The sequence below is a fragment of the Protobothrops mucrosquamatus genome, unplaced genomic scaffold (assembly GCF_001527695.2).
Source record: "Protobothrops mucrosquamatus isolate PMUCROS unplaced genomic scaffold, P.Mucros_1.0 scaffold166, whole genome shotgun sequence".
Classification (NCBI taxonomy): domain Eukaryota; kingdom Metazoa; phylum Chordata; class Lepidosauria; order Squamata; family Viperidae; genus Protobothrops; species Protobothrops mucrosquamatus.
This window is the reverse complement of record NW_015386528.1, coordinates 921,658-943,098: the sequence shown is the minus strand read 5'-3', so window position 1 is coordinate 943,098 and position 21,441 is coordinate 921,658. Positions and strand designations below refer to the sequence as shown.

General features: G+C 37.2%; 1 protein-coding gene across 1 annotated transcript in view; it reads right to left on the bottom strand.

The window, feature by feature from the left end:
• The window catches only part of LOC114922406 (1-phosphatidylinositol 4,5-bisphosphate phosphodiesterase beta-1-like), a 54,922-nt gene that overhangs the window by 33,083 nt on the left and 398 nt on the right, over positions 1-21,441 (bottom strand). Inside the window, exons 2-3 of the mRNA XM_029283654.1 lie at positions 21,207-21,264; positions 19,644-19,730 (exon numbers count right to left, since the gene is read on the bottom strand). Coding sequence (XP_029139487.1) covers positions 19,644-19,730; positions 21,207-21,264 — 145 coding nt within the window. The remainder of the gene's footprint in view (positions 1-19,643; positions 19,731-21,206; positions 21,265-21,441) is intronic.

Sequence of the window (21,441 nt, the reverse complement as noted above, 5' to 3'; positions counted from 1 at the left end):
TCCTTCTCCAATAACCTGATCTGGCAGAGAGTTGTGCTCTAAAGCTGGATCCCTTTCCCAAAATGAACATCACTGGTTTATTAAGAATTCTGAGTTTTTAGGTTAGAAACAAAGAAGAAAGTTGAACTGAAAAAAGTAGAAGGAATAAACACATGATTATTAAACATATTAATCTCACTTGGGTTAGTTCAGAGGGTACAGTAGATGTTCTCTCAGTTCCTGGATCTCTCATATACATATGCATAAACCAAAATATAGTCACAGAGCCCAGGTTCCAAATCCATAAAATAAAATAGAATCTTTAAACAATTTGCTTTTGGTTGCTGTCCAACTTTACTAGATTCTAGCCTTGCTGTCATCAGGTTTTTCCCATTGCTCACTTTCATCCAACATTGGAGGGGGAAAATGGACAAAAAAAACCCCAAATGGAAACTGCACTCTTTTATAAAATCCACTGAGAAGGAAAACCCATCTTCTTGGCTGGCTCCTCAATCTTTATTTTCCTAGACTTTTGCTGTTTCCATCTATTATCTGGGATTGACAAGGCAGCTAACTTTAAGTCTCTAGATTTCTTGAACTTGAATTCTTCCCACTTTTATAATAGCTCAGCTGTCTGGTTCAGCTCAGGATCTCATAATCACAATGACAAAGATAAAGTCCCAACATAAAGTCAGCCTGACACATGTACTGTATCAGATAAAATTCTGGCTCTGGTTTTCTTGGTTGGCATGACCTGAAAATGTTTGGTGTAGTGGTTAGGGTACCAAACTAGAAACCAGAGGATTGTGAGTTCTAGTCCCACTTTAGGAAAGAAGCCAGCTAGGTGAACTTTGGCCACTCACACACTCTGTCTTAGGAAGCAAGCAATAGCAAACTACTTCTAAAATCTTCCCAAGAAAATTGCAGGGACTTGTCCAGATGTCAAGACTTAAAGGCACCAAAAAGAAACAAAACAAAACAGAACAGAACAGAATCCTATGACAATATTGTTGGCTTTCCACTCTGCAAATATGGGAGTAAAATAAAATTGTCTCTTCCTGGAGGGAAATGCACAAACTGATTTGTATAAATGGATTTTATAGTTCTTAGTGAAGCACTAGTCACACTAAAGCATAAGTGATTGAGCCTGCTCATTGACATTATCTCCTTTGACTGCAAGTATGTAAACTAGCTCCTCTGAAATCTTTGTTGCTTACAGCAATAAAGTAAACAATAAAATAGCTGGCATTTAGGAAAAAAACTTTTATTGCATCCAATCAAACATGGATGAAAGTTCTTTAGTGAACTTAGTCTATCAGTGAAGGTAGAAAAAGGATTTACTTTCTATCTTCTTTGGATTTCCATTGGATTTCCATTGTTCTCTAACTTTTAAATTCATTTCAGCTTTAGAACTGGAAGACAGAAATAATCTTGGTTTCCAGTGATATGACTTTTATTGTTTATTCTCTTCATCTTTTGCCGTGCTTTTGATTCTCTTATACTTCTCACTGGTTTTTAATATTCTTCTAAAATAGTTGTTTTACCCTAGTTTCACTGTTATCTGATGAGCTATTTCCAAAAAGAAAAGAGAGTTTTAAAGATTTGTTCCAGGGTAGTTATCACATGTGTATAATCAAAGCTATGGTTTTCCTAGTAATAATATATGGCTGTGAGAGTAGGACCAAAAGAAAGGCTGAGCTTTGAAGAACTGATACTTTTGAATATTGGAGAAGATTCTTGAAAGTCCCTTGCAATGCAAGGAGATCAAATCAGTCAATCCTAAAGGAAATCAACCCTGATTGTTCTTTGGAAGGACAGATACTGAAGCTGAAACTCAAATACTTGGGTCACTTAATGACAAGAGAGGACTCACTGGAAAAGATCCTGATACTGGGAAAGATTGAAGGCAAAAGAGGAAGGGAACGGCAGAGGATGAGATGATTAGATAGTGTCAATGACGGAATGAACATGAATTTGGGCAAACTCTGTGAGACAATGGAGGATGGGAGGGCTGGTATGTTATGGTCCATTGGGTCACAAAGAGTTGGACATGACTTAGCGGAGACTTCTGGTTTTGCGCCATAGTGTGCGGCCACAGGATTGCGGAGCTCCGTACCCCACAGCTAGTTTTGCCCTGCCAGGGGGCCCTAAATGGGTCTAAGGTCGCCCTGGAAAGACGACGGAGGAAGAGGGGTGCTCCAATGATCGTGGAACGATGGCGGTTGTTCCACTCGATCCAGGAGAAGCCCTCCAACCTGACAGAAGAAAGGCTGGCCACACCTCGGTGACCAGCCAAGCTACTAGCAGTTGAAGTCCAAAGGCACTAATCAGAACAACGGTGAACAGCGTGCATGAAACTGGGTGAGGAATTTGATCTTTTCTCTCCTATTTTATATCTGATTTCCTGGAAAAGATCCCCAAGAAGCAAAAATCCTCTCAAAGTGAGAAGGGAGGGGACTACACCCCACCCTCCCATAGATGGAAGCGGCGAATTAAACTCTTATGGGGAACAAAAATATATTGAAATGAGGTTAAAAATACTACAGTCTGGATAAATTTGAAAACTAAGAAAACTGCTAAAACTTCATACCTGAAAAAGTATTGATGAAATTATAAAAAAATAATAACTCTTTGCTTTAAAAGTTGGAAAATGAACAGTGATATCTAGTGGAGGATTAGATAAAACTATAGCTGCATTGACTCAGAATTTGGCAAGACACCCAGAAATAGCAAAAAACAGCTGGGAATAAAGCATTGAGCTATCTATTACAGAGTGAAACTATATATGTTTAGAAACTACTGACCTTCTGGGATTATAAATACACTGAGCTGAATTTTTAAGTTTAAGAACTATTTGCATAGAAAGAAAAACCTTGGCCTTTGGCTAATCTTCTAAAGGGGAATTGTGGAAAGCTTTCAGGTGGTTAAACACTTTGGGTTGAAATGTTGGCTGGTTGATAATTATGAGACCCCTGAAAAGAAGAATTGTTACAAAATACTGTTTTCAGAGGTGCCTTGATAAATTGGAAACATATTGATTGTAAAATCCATATATAAAGATAAGAACTACATAAGACTTGGTTGTTTGGATTTTAAGAAGGGTTGGTTTGATAAAGCTAATTAAAGAGACTATGGTACCGCTGAAAAACTACTTAGAGAAGGGAGATAAAATGGATGTTGTATATTTATCTAAAAGTGATAGAAAACCACACCTAACACCTCCTCCTGAAGACCCCAGCTTGGAACATCAGAAATCTGTAGGAAAAATGACTCATGACAAAGCAAACACATTCTAGGAGAAAATATATGCAATGCTGCGACAGATTCAAATGACAATTGTCTTAAATCATGATGAGATTAAAAACAACTTTGATAACATAAATGAACATATCTCTAACTTAAACTTAAATAACGCTAAAAAATGATGACAAAGAATGAACAAACAAATCAGACAATAGAATACAAACCTGAGGAAAGTGACTGAAATATGGAAGCTACAAAAGAAGAGAACTACAACTTAATACAAACAAAAGAAAATCTGCAAAACTTTGGTACAACAAAGGAAATAAAAAAGATGTTTTATTTTCCAGGACCTCAAAACAAACTGGTGGACAAAAAAAATTAATAAAATGGATTAAAGAGCTATCAGGAGAACCATCAAAGCATGGGAGACAAAAAATAAATATTCTACTCAACTTGTCTTTTTTATCCCCAACAACATCTACAAAAATACAACCTGGCAAACTAAGCCAATTGATTTGGAAAGCGACCTGGCAAAAGAAGAAGATTAGAGTTAAAGTTAAGAGATGTGATTCAACTTACCAGATGGAATACTATATGACTAAACACTTGTTTGAATATGGTTTTTAAAAATATAAAGTTTGGATATAAAGAGGCCCTATAGTAAGATTACTAGGTGGTTTACTATATGATTAAATACTTGTTTGAACATGGCCAAAAGAACAGACAAAGCTTGGATATAAAGGAGCCCTAAAGTAAGAGGGATAAGATATATAAGTAGTATACTTTTATAATATATGAAATGTAAAAATATTGAGACGGTGTATTTGCATGAAAAGTTTGGCTATTCAAAGGTAATGAACTTTGAGAAAATCATGACTGATAAGAGTGGTTTGAATACTGAGGGGAAATTAAGCTTAAATAAGAATCTTGAAAACAGGACATATAACGATTTAATAAGATGACTTCTATAAATACAATTGAAACATAAGCTGATTAGAAAAGATTTTACACATTGATGTTATTGTTATATGTACAAACACTAGAAAAATGTTTATACTCAACTTTGTATGTATTGAAAGTATTAAGAATTATATTTGTTTAATGTAGACAAAAGGAGAATATTATCGGAAGAAGAGAGGATCAAGGAAATATATTATTAACCAACATATTGATCAATTATAGAAATTAATTACTACTGATTGTTTTTAAATATATAAACCCAGACAACCACACTGTTCATTAAGCACTGAGGATTGTTATTGTAAAAAATTAATAAAATATATTTTTTAAAAAAGAGTTGGACATGACTTAGCGATTGAACAACAGCAAAGTTATCACATGAGAATCTCCAGCTTATCCCTCATCCTCATCCAGCAGTGTATTAAATTTACCAGGTGAAATTACCCTGGAATAAGATGTGAATCTCCAGAACTCCAGAACAGGCACAAGACAGAGGACCTTTTCTGTTGTGAGGTCCCAGTTATGGAACACTCTCTTCAGAGGCCTGCTTGGAGCTTGTATGGATGCTTTTTTAATGCCAGCAAAATATATTCTTTTTCTCCAAAGGTATCTCTCTAGATTTGTATATTTTTTAAATATTGAAAAACTTTTACATTCTTTAGCAATTCTTTGGTCTTTGTAAATTGAATAGATTGGTGATGTAACCTATACATAAGAAAATAAAGACCACACCCACCAGAAGACAAACTCTCTTTTATAAGTACGGTACTTTCAATTCGACATAAAGCCAATATACTGAAAGTATTAGGCTTCATCAGGATGCAAAGGATTAGGCAGTTCATCAAAATAAACAGTAAAGAATTATTTAAACCATAATAAGCTATTTCCTGTAGCAGCTTGAGATCTGCTGTCTGCTTTGCAGAAAGTTTCCAGTTGCTAAACTTCAAAGGAAACTTTTTCATAATAGCCCCACTTTTTTTATTATGTTACACAGCCCTTAGTGATTTACCTCTGTGATGCAAGCTACAGCCAGTCATCAAGCAGTAATTTACAACATGTCTTTACCCCAACCTCCTCCTTTATAGGGCAATGTCAGTTTAAGTAGCAATATCGCCCCATAGCAAAATCAACAGAAAGATTAATTCCAATTATTTTCTTTAAACAAAGTTAAATTAACCTGTGTAAAACGAATCAGTACATAGTTATTATGTAAACTGTATAACATTTAAGAAATAAAACCAAAAGTTCCAAGAAAGAAGGATCTGAACCTATACATGCAACTAGAATTGTGATTGGGCTGGAAAAAGTGGCTTCTGACTGATCCTTGTATTTACAACCATTACAGCATCCCCACAGTCATGTGATTAAAATTTGGGTGTTGGGCATCCAGCATTTAATTAGGAATGATGCAATGATCACCATTTGTGACTTTCCCAAAGAGCTTACAACAAGCAAAGTCAATGGAGGAAGCCAGATTGGCTTAACAATCATGTGATTCAATTAATGACCATTGTGATTCACTTAATGACTATGGCAAATTTCATAAAATCGGGTGCAGCTCACTTAATGACTGCCTTGCTTAGCAACAGATGTTTTGGTCCCAATTGTGGTAATAGGTTGAGGATACCTGTAGACAGCCTTGGAAGGTGGCAGATCCAGAATGCTTTGAGACAGATGGCCAGGGAAACAATAAAGGTTTTCTGCATCTGCATCAGGACATGAGCTTAGATGCCCCTTCTATACAATAATGTTAGAATTCCTGTGATTATACCTTTTACCGACTGTGGCTTGATTAGTATGATTAGTAGTTAGATGTTGCAGTTTTTCTGCAGTTGCAATCAAGTTCTTGATTATAACCACAACTACTCTTTACAAATATGTGCATTAAATAGCTTCCTGGGGGTATTTTTCTTTATAATCAAGACTTTCTAAAATCTTTAGGTAAGTGGCAAAATTTATTTTATTTATTTATTTATTAATTGTATTTATATCCCGCCCTTCTCCTTTCGGACTCAGGGCGGCTGACAAATGATAAAAAGCTAACATATTACACCTAATTTAAAATTTGATTAAAATGAAATATTTAAGAATGTCAAATTTAAAAGTAATTAAAACCCCTATAAAATCCCCTAGGCCAGTCCCGCTTGCTGGANGGCAGGTTTTAAGCAATGGGAGACAAGGAAATAATCTTCTTGCTTAAACCACAGTCGGGGCCTTTAAAAGAACACCATGCATTCTTTATTTTCTTTTTCTTTACTATATTCTTGCTTCTTTCCTTTCCTTTTTCTTACTATCTTCTTTTTTCTTTTACTTTGCACTTATTACTCTTCTTTCTTTTAGTCCATATTAATTTTTATTATTGCAGCCATCCTTAAGTAGGTAAAATTCTAGTTCTTGTTTTTTTGTCTCTTTGCCTCTTCTCTTGAAGATTTCATCACCTTTATCCAAGTCCATTTGTAATTTCCATGAAATAACTTCAGTGAATGTCTGCTATTTCAATTTTAAAAAACAGTCCACCTCACTATTAGGATGCATTATTTGTAGGTTCTTTCTGATTTTTAAATGATCATCCAATTCCATTTGTACATCTAGTATTTCCATCTCTTTATTGTAAATTATAATTTTTAAATCTATCTTAAAATCCATTTTGATTGTTTTCAGTGGAGATTATTTGTTTTCAATAGCTCAAGGTCTTCACAAGCCCACAAATCAAATATTTCCTTTAAAGTAGTCAAGCTGTGCTTTAGTAATCAAACTTCAAAGTGTTTTGCATTAAACAAGACTCACTTTTCCCTTTCTAATTTCAGTCTTTCTTTAAATCAATTTCATAAACCTTAGTATTTAAACTCTTAAAAAACAACTCTAGAATCCCTGCTATATGTTGCAAAAAGTTGCCAAAAAACCCCTTTCAAAGTTAAAAAGCTGTACTTTCCTTTCTTTTTAAACAGACTAAAGGGAAACTCACCATGTGTAGGCTTGTTGTTCCAAATTTTTTTAATCTTAAAGAGGCAATAAAAAAGTGATTAAAACAATGAGGTTTGGTCAAACCTTGAGTCCACGAAAGGATGCGTTTATGGCTCAGAGAACAATGAAACCTCACCACCTAGCTGATCATAAGTGGTTGCAAAATCATCAATTTCTGCCTTATTTTCACAAAAATCTACTGTTGTGGAGTACTTATGGGCAATCTCCAGAACTTTGTTCGAGAGAGAATTCTGGCCATTTAGCTTTCACATCCAGCTGCCTTTATGACTGTAATGCTCCCACAATTTGTGCAAAGTGGACTGAGGTCTGGATCCTTTCCAGTTGGGTTTCTAGCTCAGTTAGGGGACAGAAACAGCATTGCTTACACTTATCGATGATTCTGGTGAGAATGGGAAGGGGGTAGATCATCTTTCCTTGCACTCCTTTACCACTCATGGCCAGTTTCAATTTGTGTTGATAGGGAGAAGTCCAGCCCATGGCTGCTCCTTTGTGGTGTGCTACAGAACTCGGTACTTTCTCCACTCCTTTTTATCGTCTACATGAAGCCATTCACCACAAGGCGATGAGGCATCACCAGTATGTTGATGATACTTAATTTTATATCTCCATCCTGGGTGATCCAAGTGCTGCTTTCATTGTTGTCTTGTGGTACCTGGAGGCTCTGGGGATCTGGACAGGGGAAAATAGGTTTTGGCCGAATATTGGTAAGATCAAGTGGCTACGGGTACATGAAGCTTCGGGATCCAGACATTTAACATCTTTAGTTCTGGACGGGGTAGCACTGCCTCAAGACAGATCTAGTGTACAACTTGGGGTTTCTCCTGGACTCTCGACTCCTGCTTGAAGAGCAGATGGCAGTCATTGCTAGGAGAGCCTTTGAGCACTCTCCTGGATCAGGAAACCTTGTACTCAGGCTCTGGTCATCTCTAACTTGGATTAGTGCAATGTGCTCTACATGGAACTACCCTTGAAAAGTATTTGGAAATGACTGCTGGCTCAGAATGCAACTGCACAATTCTGGGAGGCTCTAGGACACCCCTTGTAACACCTTGGTTATGTGAGCTGCACTGGCTGCCAGTTTGCTTCTGGGTCCAATTCAATATGTTGCTTATGACCTTTAAAGCCCTTTATGGCCTGGATCCAGACTATCTGAAGAATTCACTCACCCCAATGGGACTAACTCTCACTGGGAGAAGAGGCATGCTGTGAATCCTGTCAGCCAAGGAAGTTTGACTGGTAGGGTCCAGGAGAAGAGTCTTCCCTACCAAAGCACTTGCCCATTGGAACATCGTATGTGATATCAGATCTACCCCACCCTTTTGACATTCCACAACGACCTTACAAGTGGGATCTGCGGATTGGTCTGGGTCCCAGGTAGAGGTGTGCAATTCTGGAAGTAGTTACCAGATTAAATAGAAGATCCTACCTCCATTTTATTGTATAACCCTGTTATCTTAGCTACTTCTTTATTAATTTTAATGTATTTATTCTCTTACTGATTTATAATTTCATTTATCAGATTGTAAACTATCTAAGATTGCATTATAGCAAGATGGGAGGTTTAATTTAATAAATAAATAAAACAAAGAGAACTGTCGATATTAGTTTACCTTGCCTCTCTGGAAATATTTTGAATATTGCAGTTATAATCTTTAGTAAAATAATGCAGAGTTCAACAGAAATCCCTTTGGTACTCATGTATTTGGAAGTATTAGCCAAAAAAGAAATCTAATTATCATGCTGAGTATCACTTCAGATTGTAATAGGCATTTTCTGTGACCCACTCATCGTTTGGATAAAAATATATGCAATGTTGGAGCAAGAATAAACCTGACATAATGCAGCAGGACAAATATAAAACCAAGGAACAGTCATGCTATTTCACAACTTCTAATTTCTGACAGTTTTAAGATGGGAAATTTTCAACTGAGGCTTGTGTTCATGGCACCTTGGTTCATTCAAATGAAAATAGTTCGTTTATTATTATAAACACACACAGCCCCCCTCACATGCATAGATTCACCCATTTTTTATTTCACTCAGTGCTGAAGCATACTCACTCAATTTTAAAATGTCTTTTCATTTCTATGAGTCCAAACACATGATTATACTTGCCCACAACTCAAGGGAATGTGCACATTACTTAACACTTAGCATTTAGACCAGCGGTTCTCAACCTAGGGGTCGCGACCCCATTTGGGGTCGATCGACCATTTTACGGGGGTCGCCAAGCAAGGCTGTCCGCCATTTTTTTCCCCTTTTCTGGCGGGTGCCTTACCTCCCTTGAGCTGGGTCAGCTGGTGATCGGCCCGCTCCGTCTCTGCCGCTTGCCAGCTACGCCTCGGCCGGCGCAGGGGGCAAAACCACGCATGTGCGGCGCTCCCAGGCAGGGAAAGTCCTCGACTTACGACCGGTTTAGTCCTCGACTTACGACCGGTTTAGTCCTCGATCTACGACCGGTTTAGTCCTCGACTTACGACCGGTTGGGGTCACGGCATTAAAAAGGTTGAGAACCACTGATTTAGACTTATGTACCGCTTCACAGGGCTTTATAGCCCTCTCTAAGCCGTTTACAGAGTCAGCATATTGCCCCCAACAATCTGGGTCCTCATTTTAACAACCTCAGAAGGATGGAAGGGTGAGTCAACCTTGAGCCGGTGAGGATTGAACTCCTAGCAGTGAGCTGAATTAGCCTGCAATGTTGCATTCAAACCACTGCACCACCATGGCTCCTTATATTTAAAATATGAGCTATGGTAAAGAATGTCAGAACCTGATCCCCTTATCCCTTATATATGTGCTCTTAAAATAATATGTAGAGTTCTGATATATTACATTTCATATAACATAACAATATAATATATAATTGGAATTTTCAATTACTTGCAATTATTTTCAGCTCCTTTTCCTTTGAATGAATCAACAAAGAAAAACGTAAGCATTGAAATATTAGTTTGAATTACAGGTCTTTACCTACAGAAATACCTCTGACCTATAATTGGCTTATCTTTTAATTTAAATTTTGAGAAAAATTCATCAAATGAGATAGGGTTTGTGAGGTCATTACAACTGATGTGAAAAAGTTGAGAAGTCCATGTTTTATTTCCTTTCTTTTGAAATGAAATGCAATGATAGTACGGTACATACAGGACAGAAAAATGGGGGCAGTAGAACTGATGCTTGATTCATCTCTTAATGTTAGTATTTCTCTATAAAAAATGACTAAAGCCCTTTAGAACCAAAATACTTCTTGTTCCCTCAGTTCTAGCACCCTTTCACTAATTACTGCATGGGTGAGCCTCAATCTCAGTCTGTCTTACACAACAGATGGGGCCATGAAATCTACTGGCTCATCTTCCACTTGAGTGGTAGTCCTTGTATAGCGAGGTACAAATGGTGATGAAAAAATAACTTTATGATCAACCCTCATTTTTACAACCTTCTTAAGTTTGTAAAACAAAGAAAAACTGAAGATCATAAATGGCAGTTTCACTCAATGTACATTTCACTTTGTGACCTAATTGCTGGTCCCAATTGTGGTCACTAAATGAAGACTATTTGGAGTTTCCCAAAATCGGTGGAAAAGCAAGCCAGGCTGAAGTATACCCTTGGGGGAGGCCAGACCATACTACTCTTAGTACCCCCAATCTGCAAACCTACTACTTCCTGACCAGGCAGACTAGTATTGGCAGCCTCCACCCTAAACTCTCCGTGCTTTGTTTAGTGGGTAGCAATATGGCCTGAATTGGCATGGAACAAACCATATAAGCTTCTGAAGTGGTCAGATTAGCGCCTGCCCATTATCAGAAAGGAGAATAACAGTCCACAGTCCAAAATAATCAGGGAAATACAGTCAGGATGGCAGCACCTCTTCGGTTTGCTCTTTAATTTATACCAGCCACTCCATCTGCCAGGAACTGAAGCCACAGGACCACACAATTGTGGTGATTAATCCAATGGCTCTAGTCCCAGCAAACAGGTCAAGTACCAACTGGTGCTCATGTGTCTTCTAGAAATCCAAATAATCATCATGAGAATAGGAAGGGCTGCAAAGCCAAACCGTAATCTTCACTATCTGCTCTGGACTTCAGCTCACCATCCCAGTTCATACATCCAGAAGTCCCCCATATCCCTGGAATCCCTCTCATTTTATACTATCACAGATCACACTCTACCTCCAACAATCGCCCAAACAATTTTAACAGAAGCAACAACATAAATTATGTTAAACTCCATGACTCCATCATAAACTCCATCACTCACTTGTTGTTCAAGGAACACACACAAAAACAAACACCAGGGCCCTACAAATTGACACAGTCAGTGATTGCATAAAAAGGGGCCTTATCCAGTGCCATCTTTAAAATGTTTGGCCTTTTAAATGTGCAATAATGGTTGTCAGAATTTATATGCCTATAGTAAGGGTCTCCAACCCCTGGGCCGTGGACCGATACCAGGCCGCAGCATGCCAGCAACTGGTCTGCACAAACAAGCAAAGCCCCATCCGTGGGATGCAGGCAGCACACAAAACCACGCACTCCCCGGTCCATGGAAAAACCTTTCTCCATGGAACCGGTCCCTGGTGCCCAAAAGGTTGGGGACCTCTGGCCTATAGGACTTAACAAAAAGGGCAGGGTGGGGGCAGGAAGTAGTTGAATCTTCATGGTGGATTACAAGCAATTCCTGTTACTTTTTCCCATGTAAATTAGTCATGGTTCTTCAGTAAATTCAGGTCTAAAACACAATCATGTGCATAGATGTAGAATTTTGAATACTGGTCTGAATATCAATAATGCAGCTCTCCCAAATCTAAGACCTAACACTCCCTAGTAAGTTTCACTGATTGCTCATCACATGCATCAGTGCTTTAGGTACTATGAAAAAGGTACTCAGAGAACAAGCAGATTCTTTTTGGGGTTTGGCTCATAATCCTTTAGCTAATTTACAACCATTTCACTTGAAAAGAATAAGCTTATGCAAATGAATAGAATGAAGGCTATCCAGTTTGGCACTGTGGAGAATTACATCATCAGCCCAAGCCTTACAAAGAAATCAACTATATTGTTGAGATTTCACTATAATTCATTGCACCCGCTGATCTTAAAATTTTACAAATGCTCAAATCATGACTACTCCCAAAGCCCAAAGGTAGTACAGGTTTTGGGGCAAGAGAGAAAGGATTTAGGTTCACTCCTTTGCTGTGAATGTTGTTTAAACAGCATTTTGAAATTCCCAGGACCTTGCTTTCAAACACAAATTTAGCATAATTTATTAACAGTTATTTCATTTTTGTTGTAAGTAAGAACAAGTAAGAACAACAAGTTTCTCCTCTTTCTCCCCGGGTACACTTTGCCTTTTGCAATGCAATTAACGTGGTCATTTTTGCATAATTATTTTTTGTTCTGATTTTTTTTCTGTTATTGCTTGCTTTGCTATTAGTGTATTGCTAACTTCATTTCAGTGCAAAGCTGCAGCTGCTGCTCTTCTTATGCTGTGCACATTAGAAAATATTCTCTTTTTTGTTTTATACACAGTTTACACTGGGTAATTTGTATTTGATATGATAAATGATAAATCCTCATTTCTTCCACAAAAGTTGGCTTCATCACACTGGAAAATCCTTTACCATTAGTTCCATGCCTTCCATGACTTGCTGAGAAATACCACCCAGTGGTAAATATTATAAACATATTATTCTGCAGTGTTCAACATAGCCCTTAAAGACAAAAGAAAAACTGAGTGGTTTGGAACTGAAATGAAATGCCAATATAGTTATTTGAGAAACCTTGCAGCAATATGCAAACCATTTAGTATGGGATTTATTTAGACAGTAACTGCTTGGAGTCTCTAGATCTAGGTAGAATATGTTATTGAGTAAACAAATGAATAAACACACAAAAATAAAATGACTGAGCCATTCCTATCCTCTACAGCAGGCATGTCAAACTGCCGGCCTACGGGCCGGATGTGTCACGACGAAACTGCGCCACCCCATTGCCGGCAATGGGAGAAAAGTCCTGATATGTCGCGCGATGTCATGTGACGTCGCGGGTTTGACATGCCTGCTCTACAGAAAGGAGAAACACTCTACAAAAAGATTTTGCTTTGAAAGAATATTAGTAAGATTAAAGAAGACTATTTTTTGGCTTAAACATATTAGGTTAATTAGTATTTTGAAACATATTTTCTACATACGCATAGTTTAAGCTCTTTTAAAAATGTGTTACACTTACTTTNTTTGGCTTCCCTTTTTGCTTTTTTAGTTATGCTACTGTTGTCTTGCATTGAAGGCAATTTTTTTTTAACAATCAGGGGAAGATCTTAGTATTTTATATCTTTTAATGAACTCCAAGATCTGAAATAAACTCAAAACTATTTATCTCTATCAACAGCACTGTATGTCCTACAAAGTGAAGATGTACAGTATAATTCTGTTGGATAAACCTTCTACTTCAGATGACCTCTGATTCTCATGCTTGTGAATATTAAGGCGTAAATCAACAAGCCCTTCATCTTTTCATTCGGTTGTTTGTACTTAGCACTAACGAAATAAAGCTATTCTGAAAAAGATGTGCATGTTATGGTACGGGGGGGTGGGGGGTGAGTCTGTTTATATTATGGATATATACATTACAGGAGTGTTCTTTACAATTCATGTTTTTACATTCATTTACAAAATTACATATTTGTAATTTTGTTACAGTACTTTGTAGCAATGCAACCATTAATACATAGATTTATGTTAAGTGAGAAATTTGTTAAGTGAGTTTTGCCATTTTACGACTTTTCTTGTCACATTGGTAAAATGAATCACTGAAGTTGTTAAATTGGTAACACAGTTGTTAAGTGAATCTGGCACTAATACACTAATTCTGGACTGAACTCAGTACCTCTAATCTGTTTTATTTTTTATAACGAATCTAATCTGTTGAGAAAATATAAATTCAAGATCTTGGATTGTCAGGTATCTGCAATCATTTCCAATCTGGAAGTTCTATGCATCAGAGTTGTGTACTTTAACTCCTTTCCTCAAATCATTAATGGATGTATTAAACAACACTAGGAAAACAGTTATGTTTTCAAATGCATGCACTTTGTTACAGTGATGAAGAACATGTCCTCATACTCCTTCAGGCATCTATAATTGGAAACTACCTTCTGCATTATTGAATTTCTAATATCTGCACAAGCAAGGAAGCAATTACAATTAGAGGACACCTCTAGATTGCTGGACAGGTAGGGTAAAAATAGGTCAGCCAAATATGCTTCACACTGACAAGAGCTGCTCTCCCATTAACATGAAGGATGAAAATCTACCTATGCCTAAAATGAGTTTGCCTAACAAGTTTTTAAGTATAAGAAAAGATATTTGGCCTAAGTAGTTTCAGTTGTTGCCATACAATTCCTCATGTCATGCTGCTGGGATAAAGGTTCCACAATATGCTCACAAGTGTTCCCTGCTCCACTTCTTCCAGTGTAAGAAAAACAAGACATAGAAAACTGCTATTAGAAAGGAAGCAGATCTACTCTCCATCCCATGTAATTGAGTAAGAGGAGTAACTAGGGCAGTGGTGGCGAACCTATGGCATGGGTGCCAGAGGCGGCACTCAGAGCCCTCTCTGTGGGCACGCACGCCGTCGCCCCAGTCCTAGGCCTTCAGCTGGGTTTTATAAAACCTTTTCGCTTTAGGCCTCCACCGCCATGTGCAAAAAAAAAAAAGATCAATCAATCAGTCAATTTCAACTTCTTGCGGGAAAAAAAAAGATCTTGCAAAGTTGGAATTGATTGATTGAACTTTTTAGTCCCACCCAGTCTGCCATTACCACCACAGCCACGCCCACCCAATGGGCCACACCCATCCAATGGGCCACACCCACCCGGCACCCGATGATGCATAAGTGGGTTTTGGGTTGCAGTTTGGGCACTCGGTCTCTAAAAGGTTCGCCATCACTGAACTAGGGTCTGTGGAAGTCTATGTAGGTGCCAGAGTCCATCTGGTGTCTATCCATAAAGATCCTGTTTTCCTGATTTGCTCCACATGGCTGATGTAAATATACTATTCAGAAGTGAGAGGAAGTGGTCTAGATCAGTGGTTTACCCTTTGCCTGTTCTGTAATATCTTCCTTCACTATGTGTACCACAGATTTGCAGGTAGTCCTCGACTTAGAAAGAGTCACTTAGTGACCATTTCAAATTGCTATGAACCTCCACAAAAGCTATAAAAGACCTCGTTTAAGCAGCCCCTCCTGCTGTCATCTGATTGCATTGGGTGCTTGGCAACTGGTCTGCATTTCAGCTGTTTGCAGAGTCCCATGGTCCTGAGACTGCAATTTATGTTTGTTTGTTTTTTTACCAGAAACCAATGTTTACTTCTGGTTTCAACAAAAAATACCTATTGGGTACAATGGGTTTGCTTAATGACCAAGGTGTTTGCTTAACAATTTTGACATTCACTTAATGACTGCCACAAAATAGGTAATAAAATCGGGCATGGTCACATGGTGATTCACATAACTGCCAGCATGACATACAACTAATTCCAGGCTCAATTACAGTCATAAGTTGAGGACTACTTGTATATGTAGTCACACAAGGGAAGCCAGAAACATCTTTAAATTAAATTAAATTAAATTAAATTAATGTAGCTAAATGGTAGCTGCAACACTGGATCCATCTTAATATGGAAAGGATTAAGCTAATTTGGACACATTTCCTGGATAGGGCAGTCTCAGGAGGGAAAAAAGAACTCTAAGTAAATGCCATTCCTTTACCCTTATTAAGTAATTGTCTATTTGTTAATTCATCTTTCCTAGTTTAACAATCCCAATTAGTGGCTGCCCTGGTCCACATTAAAAAAAAATTACAAACAGAAAAAAAATTAATTATCTCAAACTGATTTTACCCACTTATTCATTTTTTTCCTCAAATTTGAGTTTGTTCACTCAATATTTCCAGATGAGATTGCAATTTAAAAAAGAACTATAAGCAATTGAACTTGGAATATAACTTTAAGAGAATTTTTAGTTACTGTCACATTATGCTGCTAAATTAAGGTCCGAAGGTTTCACAGTGGACTCGTAAATGTCCTTCCAGCCTAATTGTCTTGCACACTTGTTCCAAGCCTAATCAGTATTCTTGAAAAACATTTACATTGTTGGTTGGTTGGCTGGCTGGCTGGCTGAGTGTGTGTATGTGTGTGTGTGTGTGTGTGTTGGGGGGTCTGCCTACCTACCCAATAGAATGGCAGTTATATACAGATTTTTTTTAAAATGAAGTTGTATGTTGAATATTTGCACATTATTTATATTTGTATCCTCTTTCTGTAATCTTAGGACATAGTGAGAAAGAATGAAACAGCAGTGTAATATATTTCCTCTTTCACCTTATTTAATATCCCAAAAGATAAAAATTACTATCAATAAACAAATTTGTCATCTCATAAGCCTTTGTAAATCTCACACTGATTCATCGGATAATATCAAAGAAGTGAGATATAGTGAAATCACACCTACTGCTGGTGCTCATTAAAAAAAAGAGTATTTAGGTTTGTCACAGCCATTCTTGCATTGATGAATATGTTAATATACAGGTAGTGATAAGAAAACTAGGTCACCGGTACAGGTAGTTCTCGAGTTATGACCACAATTGAGACCAGAATTTCTGTTGTTAAGCAAGGTGATTGTTAAGTGAGCCAAGCCCAATTTTGCAGCCTTTTTTTGCCCTGGTTAAGTGTATCACTGAGTTGTGGACATTAAATAAATCCAGCTTCTCCTGTTGACTTTGCTTGCCAGAAACCAGTTGGGAAGGTCACAAATGGCAATCCCAAGAATTTGGGATGGTGCAACTGTTGTAAATACATGCCAGTTGCCATGGTGTCTAGGATAGCTTGCCGTAGCCAATTCGTCATAGCCAAATCACCACAGCCAAATCACCACAGCCAACTTGCCACAGCAAACTTGCTGCAGGACAACTTGCCATGGCCAACTCGCTGCGGGACAATTCGCCTCAGAACAAGAATTACACTAATATTAAAAAAAATTAATGGAATAGAATCATTAAAGAAAGGAAGCCAGAGGAGGAGAAAATGAAATGTGAATGACAAAAAGAAAATATTTTTTTAAATTATTTTAAATAATTAAACTGAATTATTGAATTGTCCCGCACCGAGTTGGCCATGGCGAGTTGTCCCATTCTATTGCCAAGCACCTGAATTCTGATCACATGACAATGGAGATGCTGTGTCAGTTGTTAAGTGTGGGGATCGGCTGTAACTTTTTTCGGCGCCACTGTAACTATGAATGGTTACTAAACGAATGGTTGTAAATTGAGAACTACCTTTAATCTGAGTCGTATTGCACTACAATCCACTGGTTGCTAAAGTTATTAACCAATGGAAAACGAACTTTCCTTTCCAATATTTAACAATGCTACCCCAAGTTTTCTCTTCCTGAGAGATGGGTGGTGAAAAGTGGAGAGTCACTTGCAGAGGTTTCTTCCTGAGACTGAGGCATAGTGACAGAGAGAGAAAAAAAAGCTAATTTCCCAAGTTTTCCTAATAAGTTCATTTTTTAACTTTCTATTTTTCCACAGCTAGATAGTATTTAGAACAAGCTGTTTGCGGGGTGGGGAGATGCAAAGGCAGAGATTTCCCCATGTGTGATAGCACTCACTGTCTTTCAATTCTAAAAAGTTAGATTTAGCCAACTCAGATTATCTGGAAAGAGGACATGAATTCCAAAATGAGATGATTTTAATGGCTTAAGAAGAATGTGCAAATGCTGCACAGATGGCTTGGCAACATATTGCATCAGATAAATGTTGTAGGTAATTTGTAGTTGGGCAGCAACATTTCACAGTCTGCAACTGAATTAATGTGCAGCCACTGTTGTAAGAAAAAGTGTATGCCATTTGTGTTTGATTTCTTGATTTTATGTGTGCACACCTGGAGCTTAGTGGCAGTACACAGAAAAAAACTTAGGTATATGACAAGAAAGACGATTTTTAAATTATCTGTGCCTCTAATTTTTTGTTCTATGATGCCATGATACTAAACTACAGGAATTCAGCGAAGCTGAAACGGGGATTAATATGGGATTCAGACAACTGACAAAGAGCTTGTCTAAAGCTGATTAAATATCTGTATCATGCCTGTTTATATCTAATCATAAAATACCTTAAGCAAGCACATTTCCAGATAAGTGAGCTTGAAAGAAATAATCAAGTATACACTAGCTCCAGTTCAGGAAAGTGGGAAATCTGCCTCCTGAGTTTCAAGGTGACATGGTTGGTTATATAGCTGAGAAAAATGCATTCATTGTCCAAGCAATATCGAATGTTTCCGTATGGAATGCTCCTATTGAGGATATTCCATTCCTTATCCTCTTCTGCATGCCCCCACAAAAATACAACTCTTGCACTTTGAACTCTTTCAATACTTGTTGGGCTACTAGGGAGAAGGGAGATTCTACAGCTATATCATGAAGGTTTTCCATTTCAGAGTTCATTAACTGTGAACTGTTCTTCATTAATTGAGAATTGATGTATTTTGGCTGGCATCCAAACTTAGAAAATGGTTATTGTTTTCAACAAGAGGCATATCTCTTTTCCATATTTAAAACAACATGTACATTCCAGATCCTTTTTCAAATTATTGGCTTGTATAAGAACTTGAGCCATAAGAAAACAGAAGGGGAAAAATGCTCTCAGACTCTGACTTGAATATTATATTAACTCTACTTTTCTGCCTTCCAGGACTGTAAAATATAGCTAATCATTTTATAATTTCCATGCACTTAGAAAAGGTCTAAGATAAAATGTTACCTATTTTCCTATGCGATCACAAGCATAGTCAGTTAGAGTAACTGTAGTGAACCTACCAAGAAAACAGTCTAAAACATTTATATGACTGCCTTTGTTAACTGTCAAAAAGCACAACCAAAAACTCAATAAATTAATTTCATGGATGGTATCATCTGCCAGAATAAGCAATGTGACCATCGGAAATTAATTGCAGACCTCCTGACAAGAGACTGGGAAAACCAACAAAACAAATAAGATATTATGTTCAAAGTGCATGTATACGCCATCTGCTCTGCTGAGAAGAATAGACAAGAATTCAAATCATGCCTCATAATATCTGCATCTTGAAAGGGTATCTTATAGCATACTATATTCTTTGTACTTTGATAAATTTGTTGAGACCAGAAAACACTGAACTTTCTTGCATGTTACAACAAAACATAGTAAATGTGCTGTTTTTTTTACACAACTATCAATATATTGCACCCTCTGCTGGTCAAAGATATTCCCAAACAAAATTATAGTCATTTATCAATCTACAGCTTAACAATATCCTTGATGGATGTTATTTCAAGTATACATCTGTGCATTTCCATACTGTGAAATATGTGTACATCTACCTGATATCAGCCTCATACTCATTAATTATAAACTTATTAATTCTTAAGTTTTCTTACCTTGGGCTTTTCATCCAGTATTTGCTGACGAATCTCCTTGTGTTTCTCCACAAGTTTTTCCTGCCTTTTGGTCTGAGCATCTTCTAGCTGTAATTGAAAAACAAAGTTCACTAAAATTCACATGCCTATCTGATTTCCTCACTTTCACACTCAAGAAAATAATATAATTATCTTGGGTAAAAATGTTTTAGAGAACATTTTGACATAAAATGTCATTATTATTACAACAGTCAACTTCTTTCGTGTAAGACTTCAAGGAATCTCTGTAGACTTGTTTCAAATTTAAAAGTTTTATTAGCTGGAAATGTGCAGCTGAAAATGGAAGATACATTCTTAATATATGGTGATTAACTGCAGCATTTAGTTAGGCCAAGTAGCCAGCATTAACTACAGGGCACAATGTCTTTTTAAAAAAATCTAAACACATTTATGTTCCTGCAAATCTCTTGGACTATGTTGATAATTTTTAATACCAACTTCTGTGTCATTAGGTGAAGTGCCATATGCTCTGAAGAGAGTGAATGGCTTAATCAGTCTCATTGCTAACTTGTTTTAGAAAAACAGGATTTTTTTCAATAGACAACAAGCAAATGACAGAGCTTTGAAGAGATGAGAAAAGGAAGGAGACAGGCACTAGATACTGATCAGCATGCTCATTTTATTTTTAATTCTATTTTATTTTTAATTAGTTCAATCATGTCTGATTCTCAGAGATGCCTTGATAAGTCCCTGCAGTTTTCTTGGCAAGGTTTTACCTAAATGATTTGCCATTGCCTCCTTCCTAGGGCTAAAAGAAAGTGATTGGCTTAAAGTCATCCAACTGGCTTTGTGCCTCAGGCAGGACTAGAACAGGAGTTGTCCTTGTTTCCAGCCTGTTGATGCTTAACAACTACGCCAAAATATAGCTTGCTCATAAAGAACTCTTTTCTTCATGTATATTACTGGGAAGCATTTCCTTTTATAAGTGCTCCATTTGATTTGTCACGACATCTTACTGCAACTAAGTGACCTTTTTTACCTATTTCTGAACAGCACTTTGGGGGCATAACCTTGTCATGCAAGAACAGAACCTGGATTTCAAAGATATTATTTTTGTTCCTCTGAAGTATGCATACATGCATGTATGAACGTATGCATGTGTTGAACAAGTTTACATAGCCATTCATCTACCAAAGCACTCAAGGTATCGGACAGAAAAAAACTCCAAAACCAAAATCACATTCCATAGCAAAACAAGTAGCAATTGAAGTTCCACATCTGAAACACAATTGTTCAACTTCTCTGTATTCCTTATTTCAGTTGTGGTGCTGTTACATTTGCAGCCAGGTAAGATCTGATCTGCCTCCAGAGAATCAAGGAAAATAGTAAACTAAATTTATAAAATTTTAGCACTATCTGGACATTGGGACTACAAATTGTCTCTGCACAAAAAAATAAGCACTGCTATTATGTTGGGGTTTTGCTATTTCAAGATAATTACAATGTGCAAATCAGCCTAAATCTTGAAATGTATAATGTAATATTTACGCCAAGGTGAATACATGTTTTAGGCAGTAGACTTACTCTTTTAATGTACTGCACCACCTCTTGAATATATGAGCGAATCATTTCTGTCTTCTCCCTGAGAGGAAAATTAAAAATGATTAATCCCATTCATTTTTAAAATCACTTATTACTTGTTTTCTGCCATAAATAATTTGTTTATAAAATAACTGGTAAATTTCACTACGAGAAAATCAGAGCCAAATTTTACAAACATTGCCCAGTGTATTTTTCATCAGATTTCAAAATGCTTTAC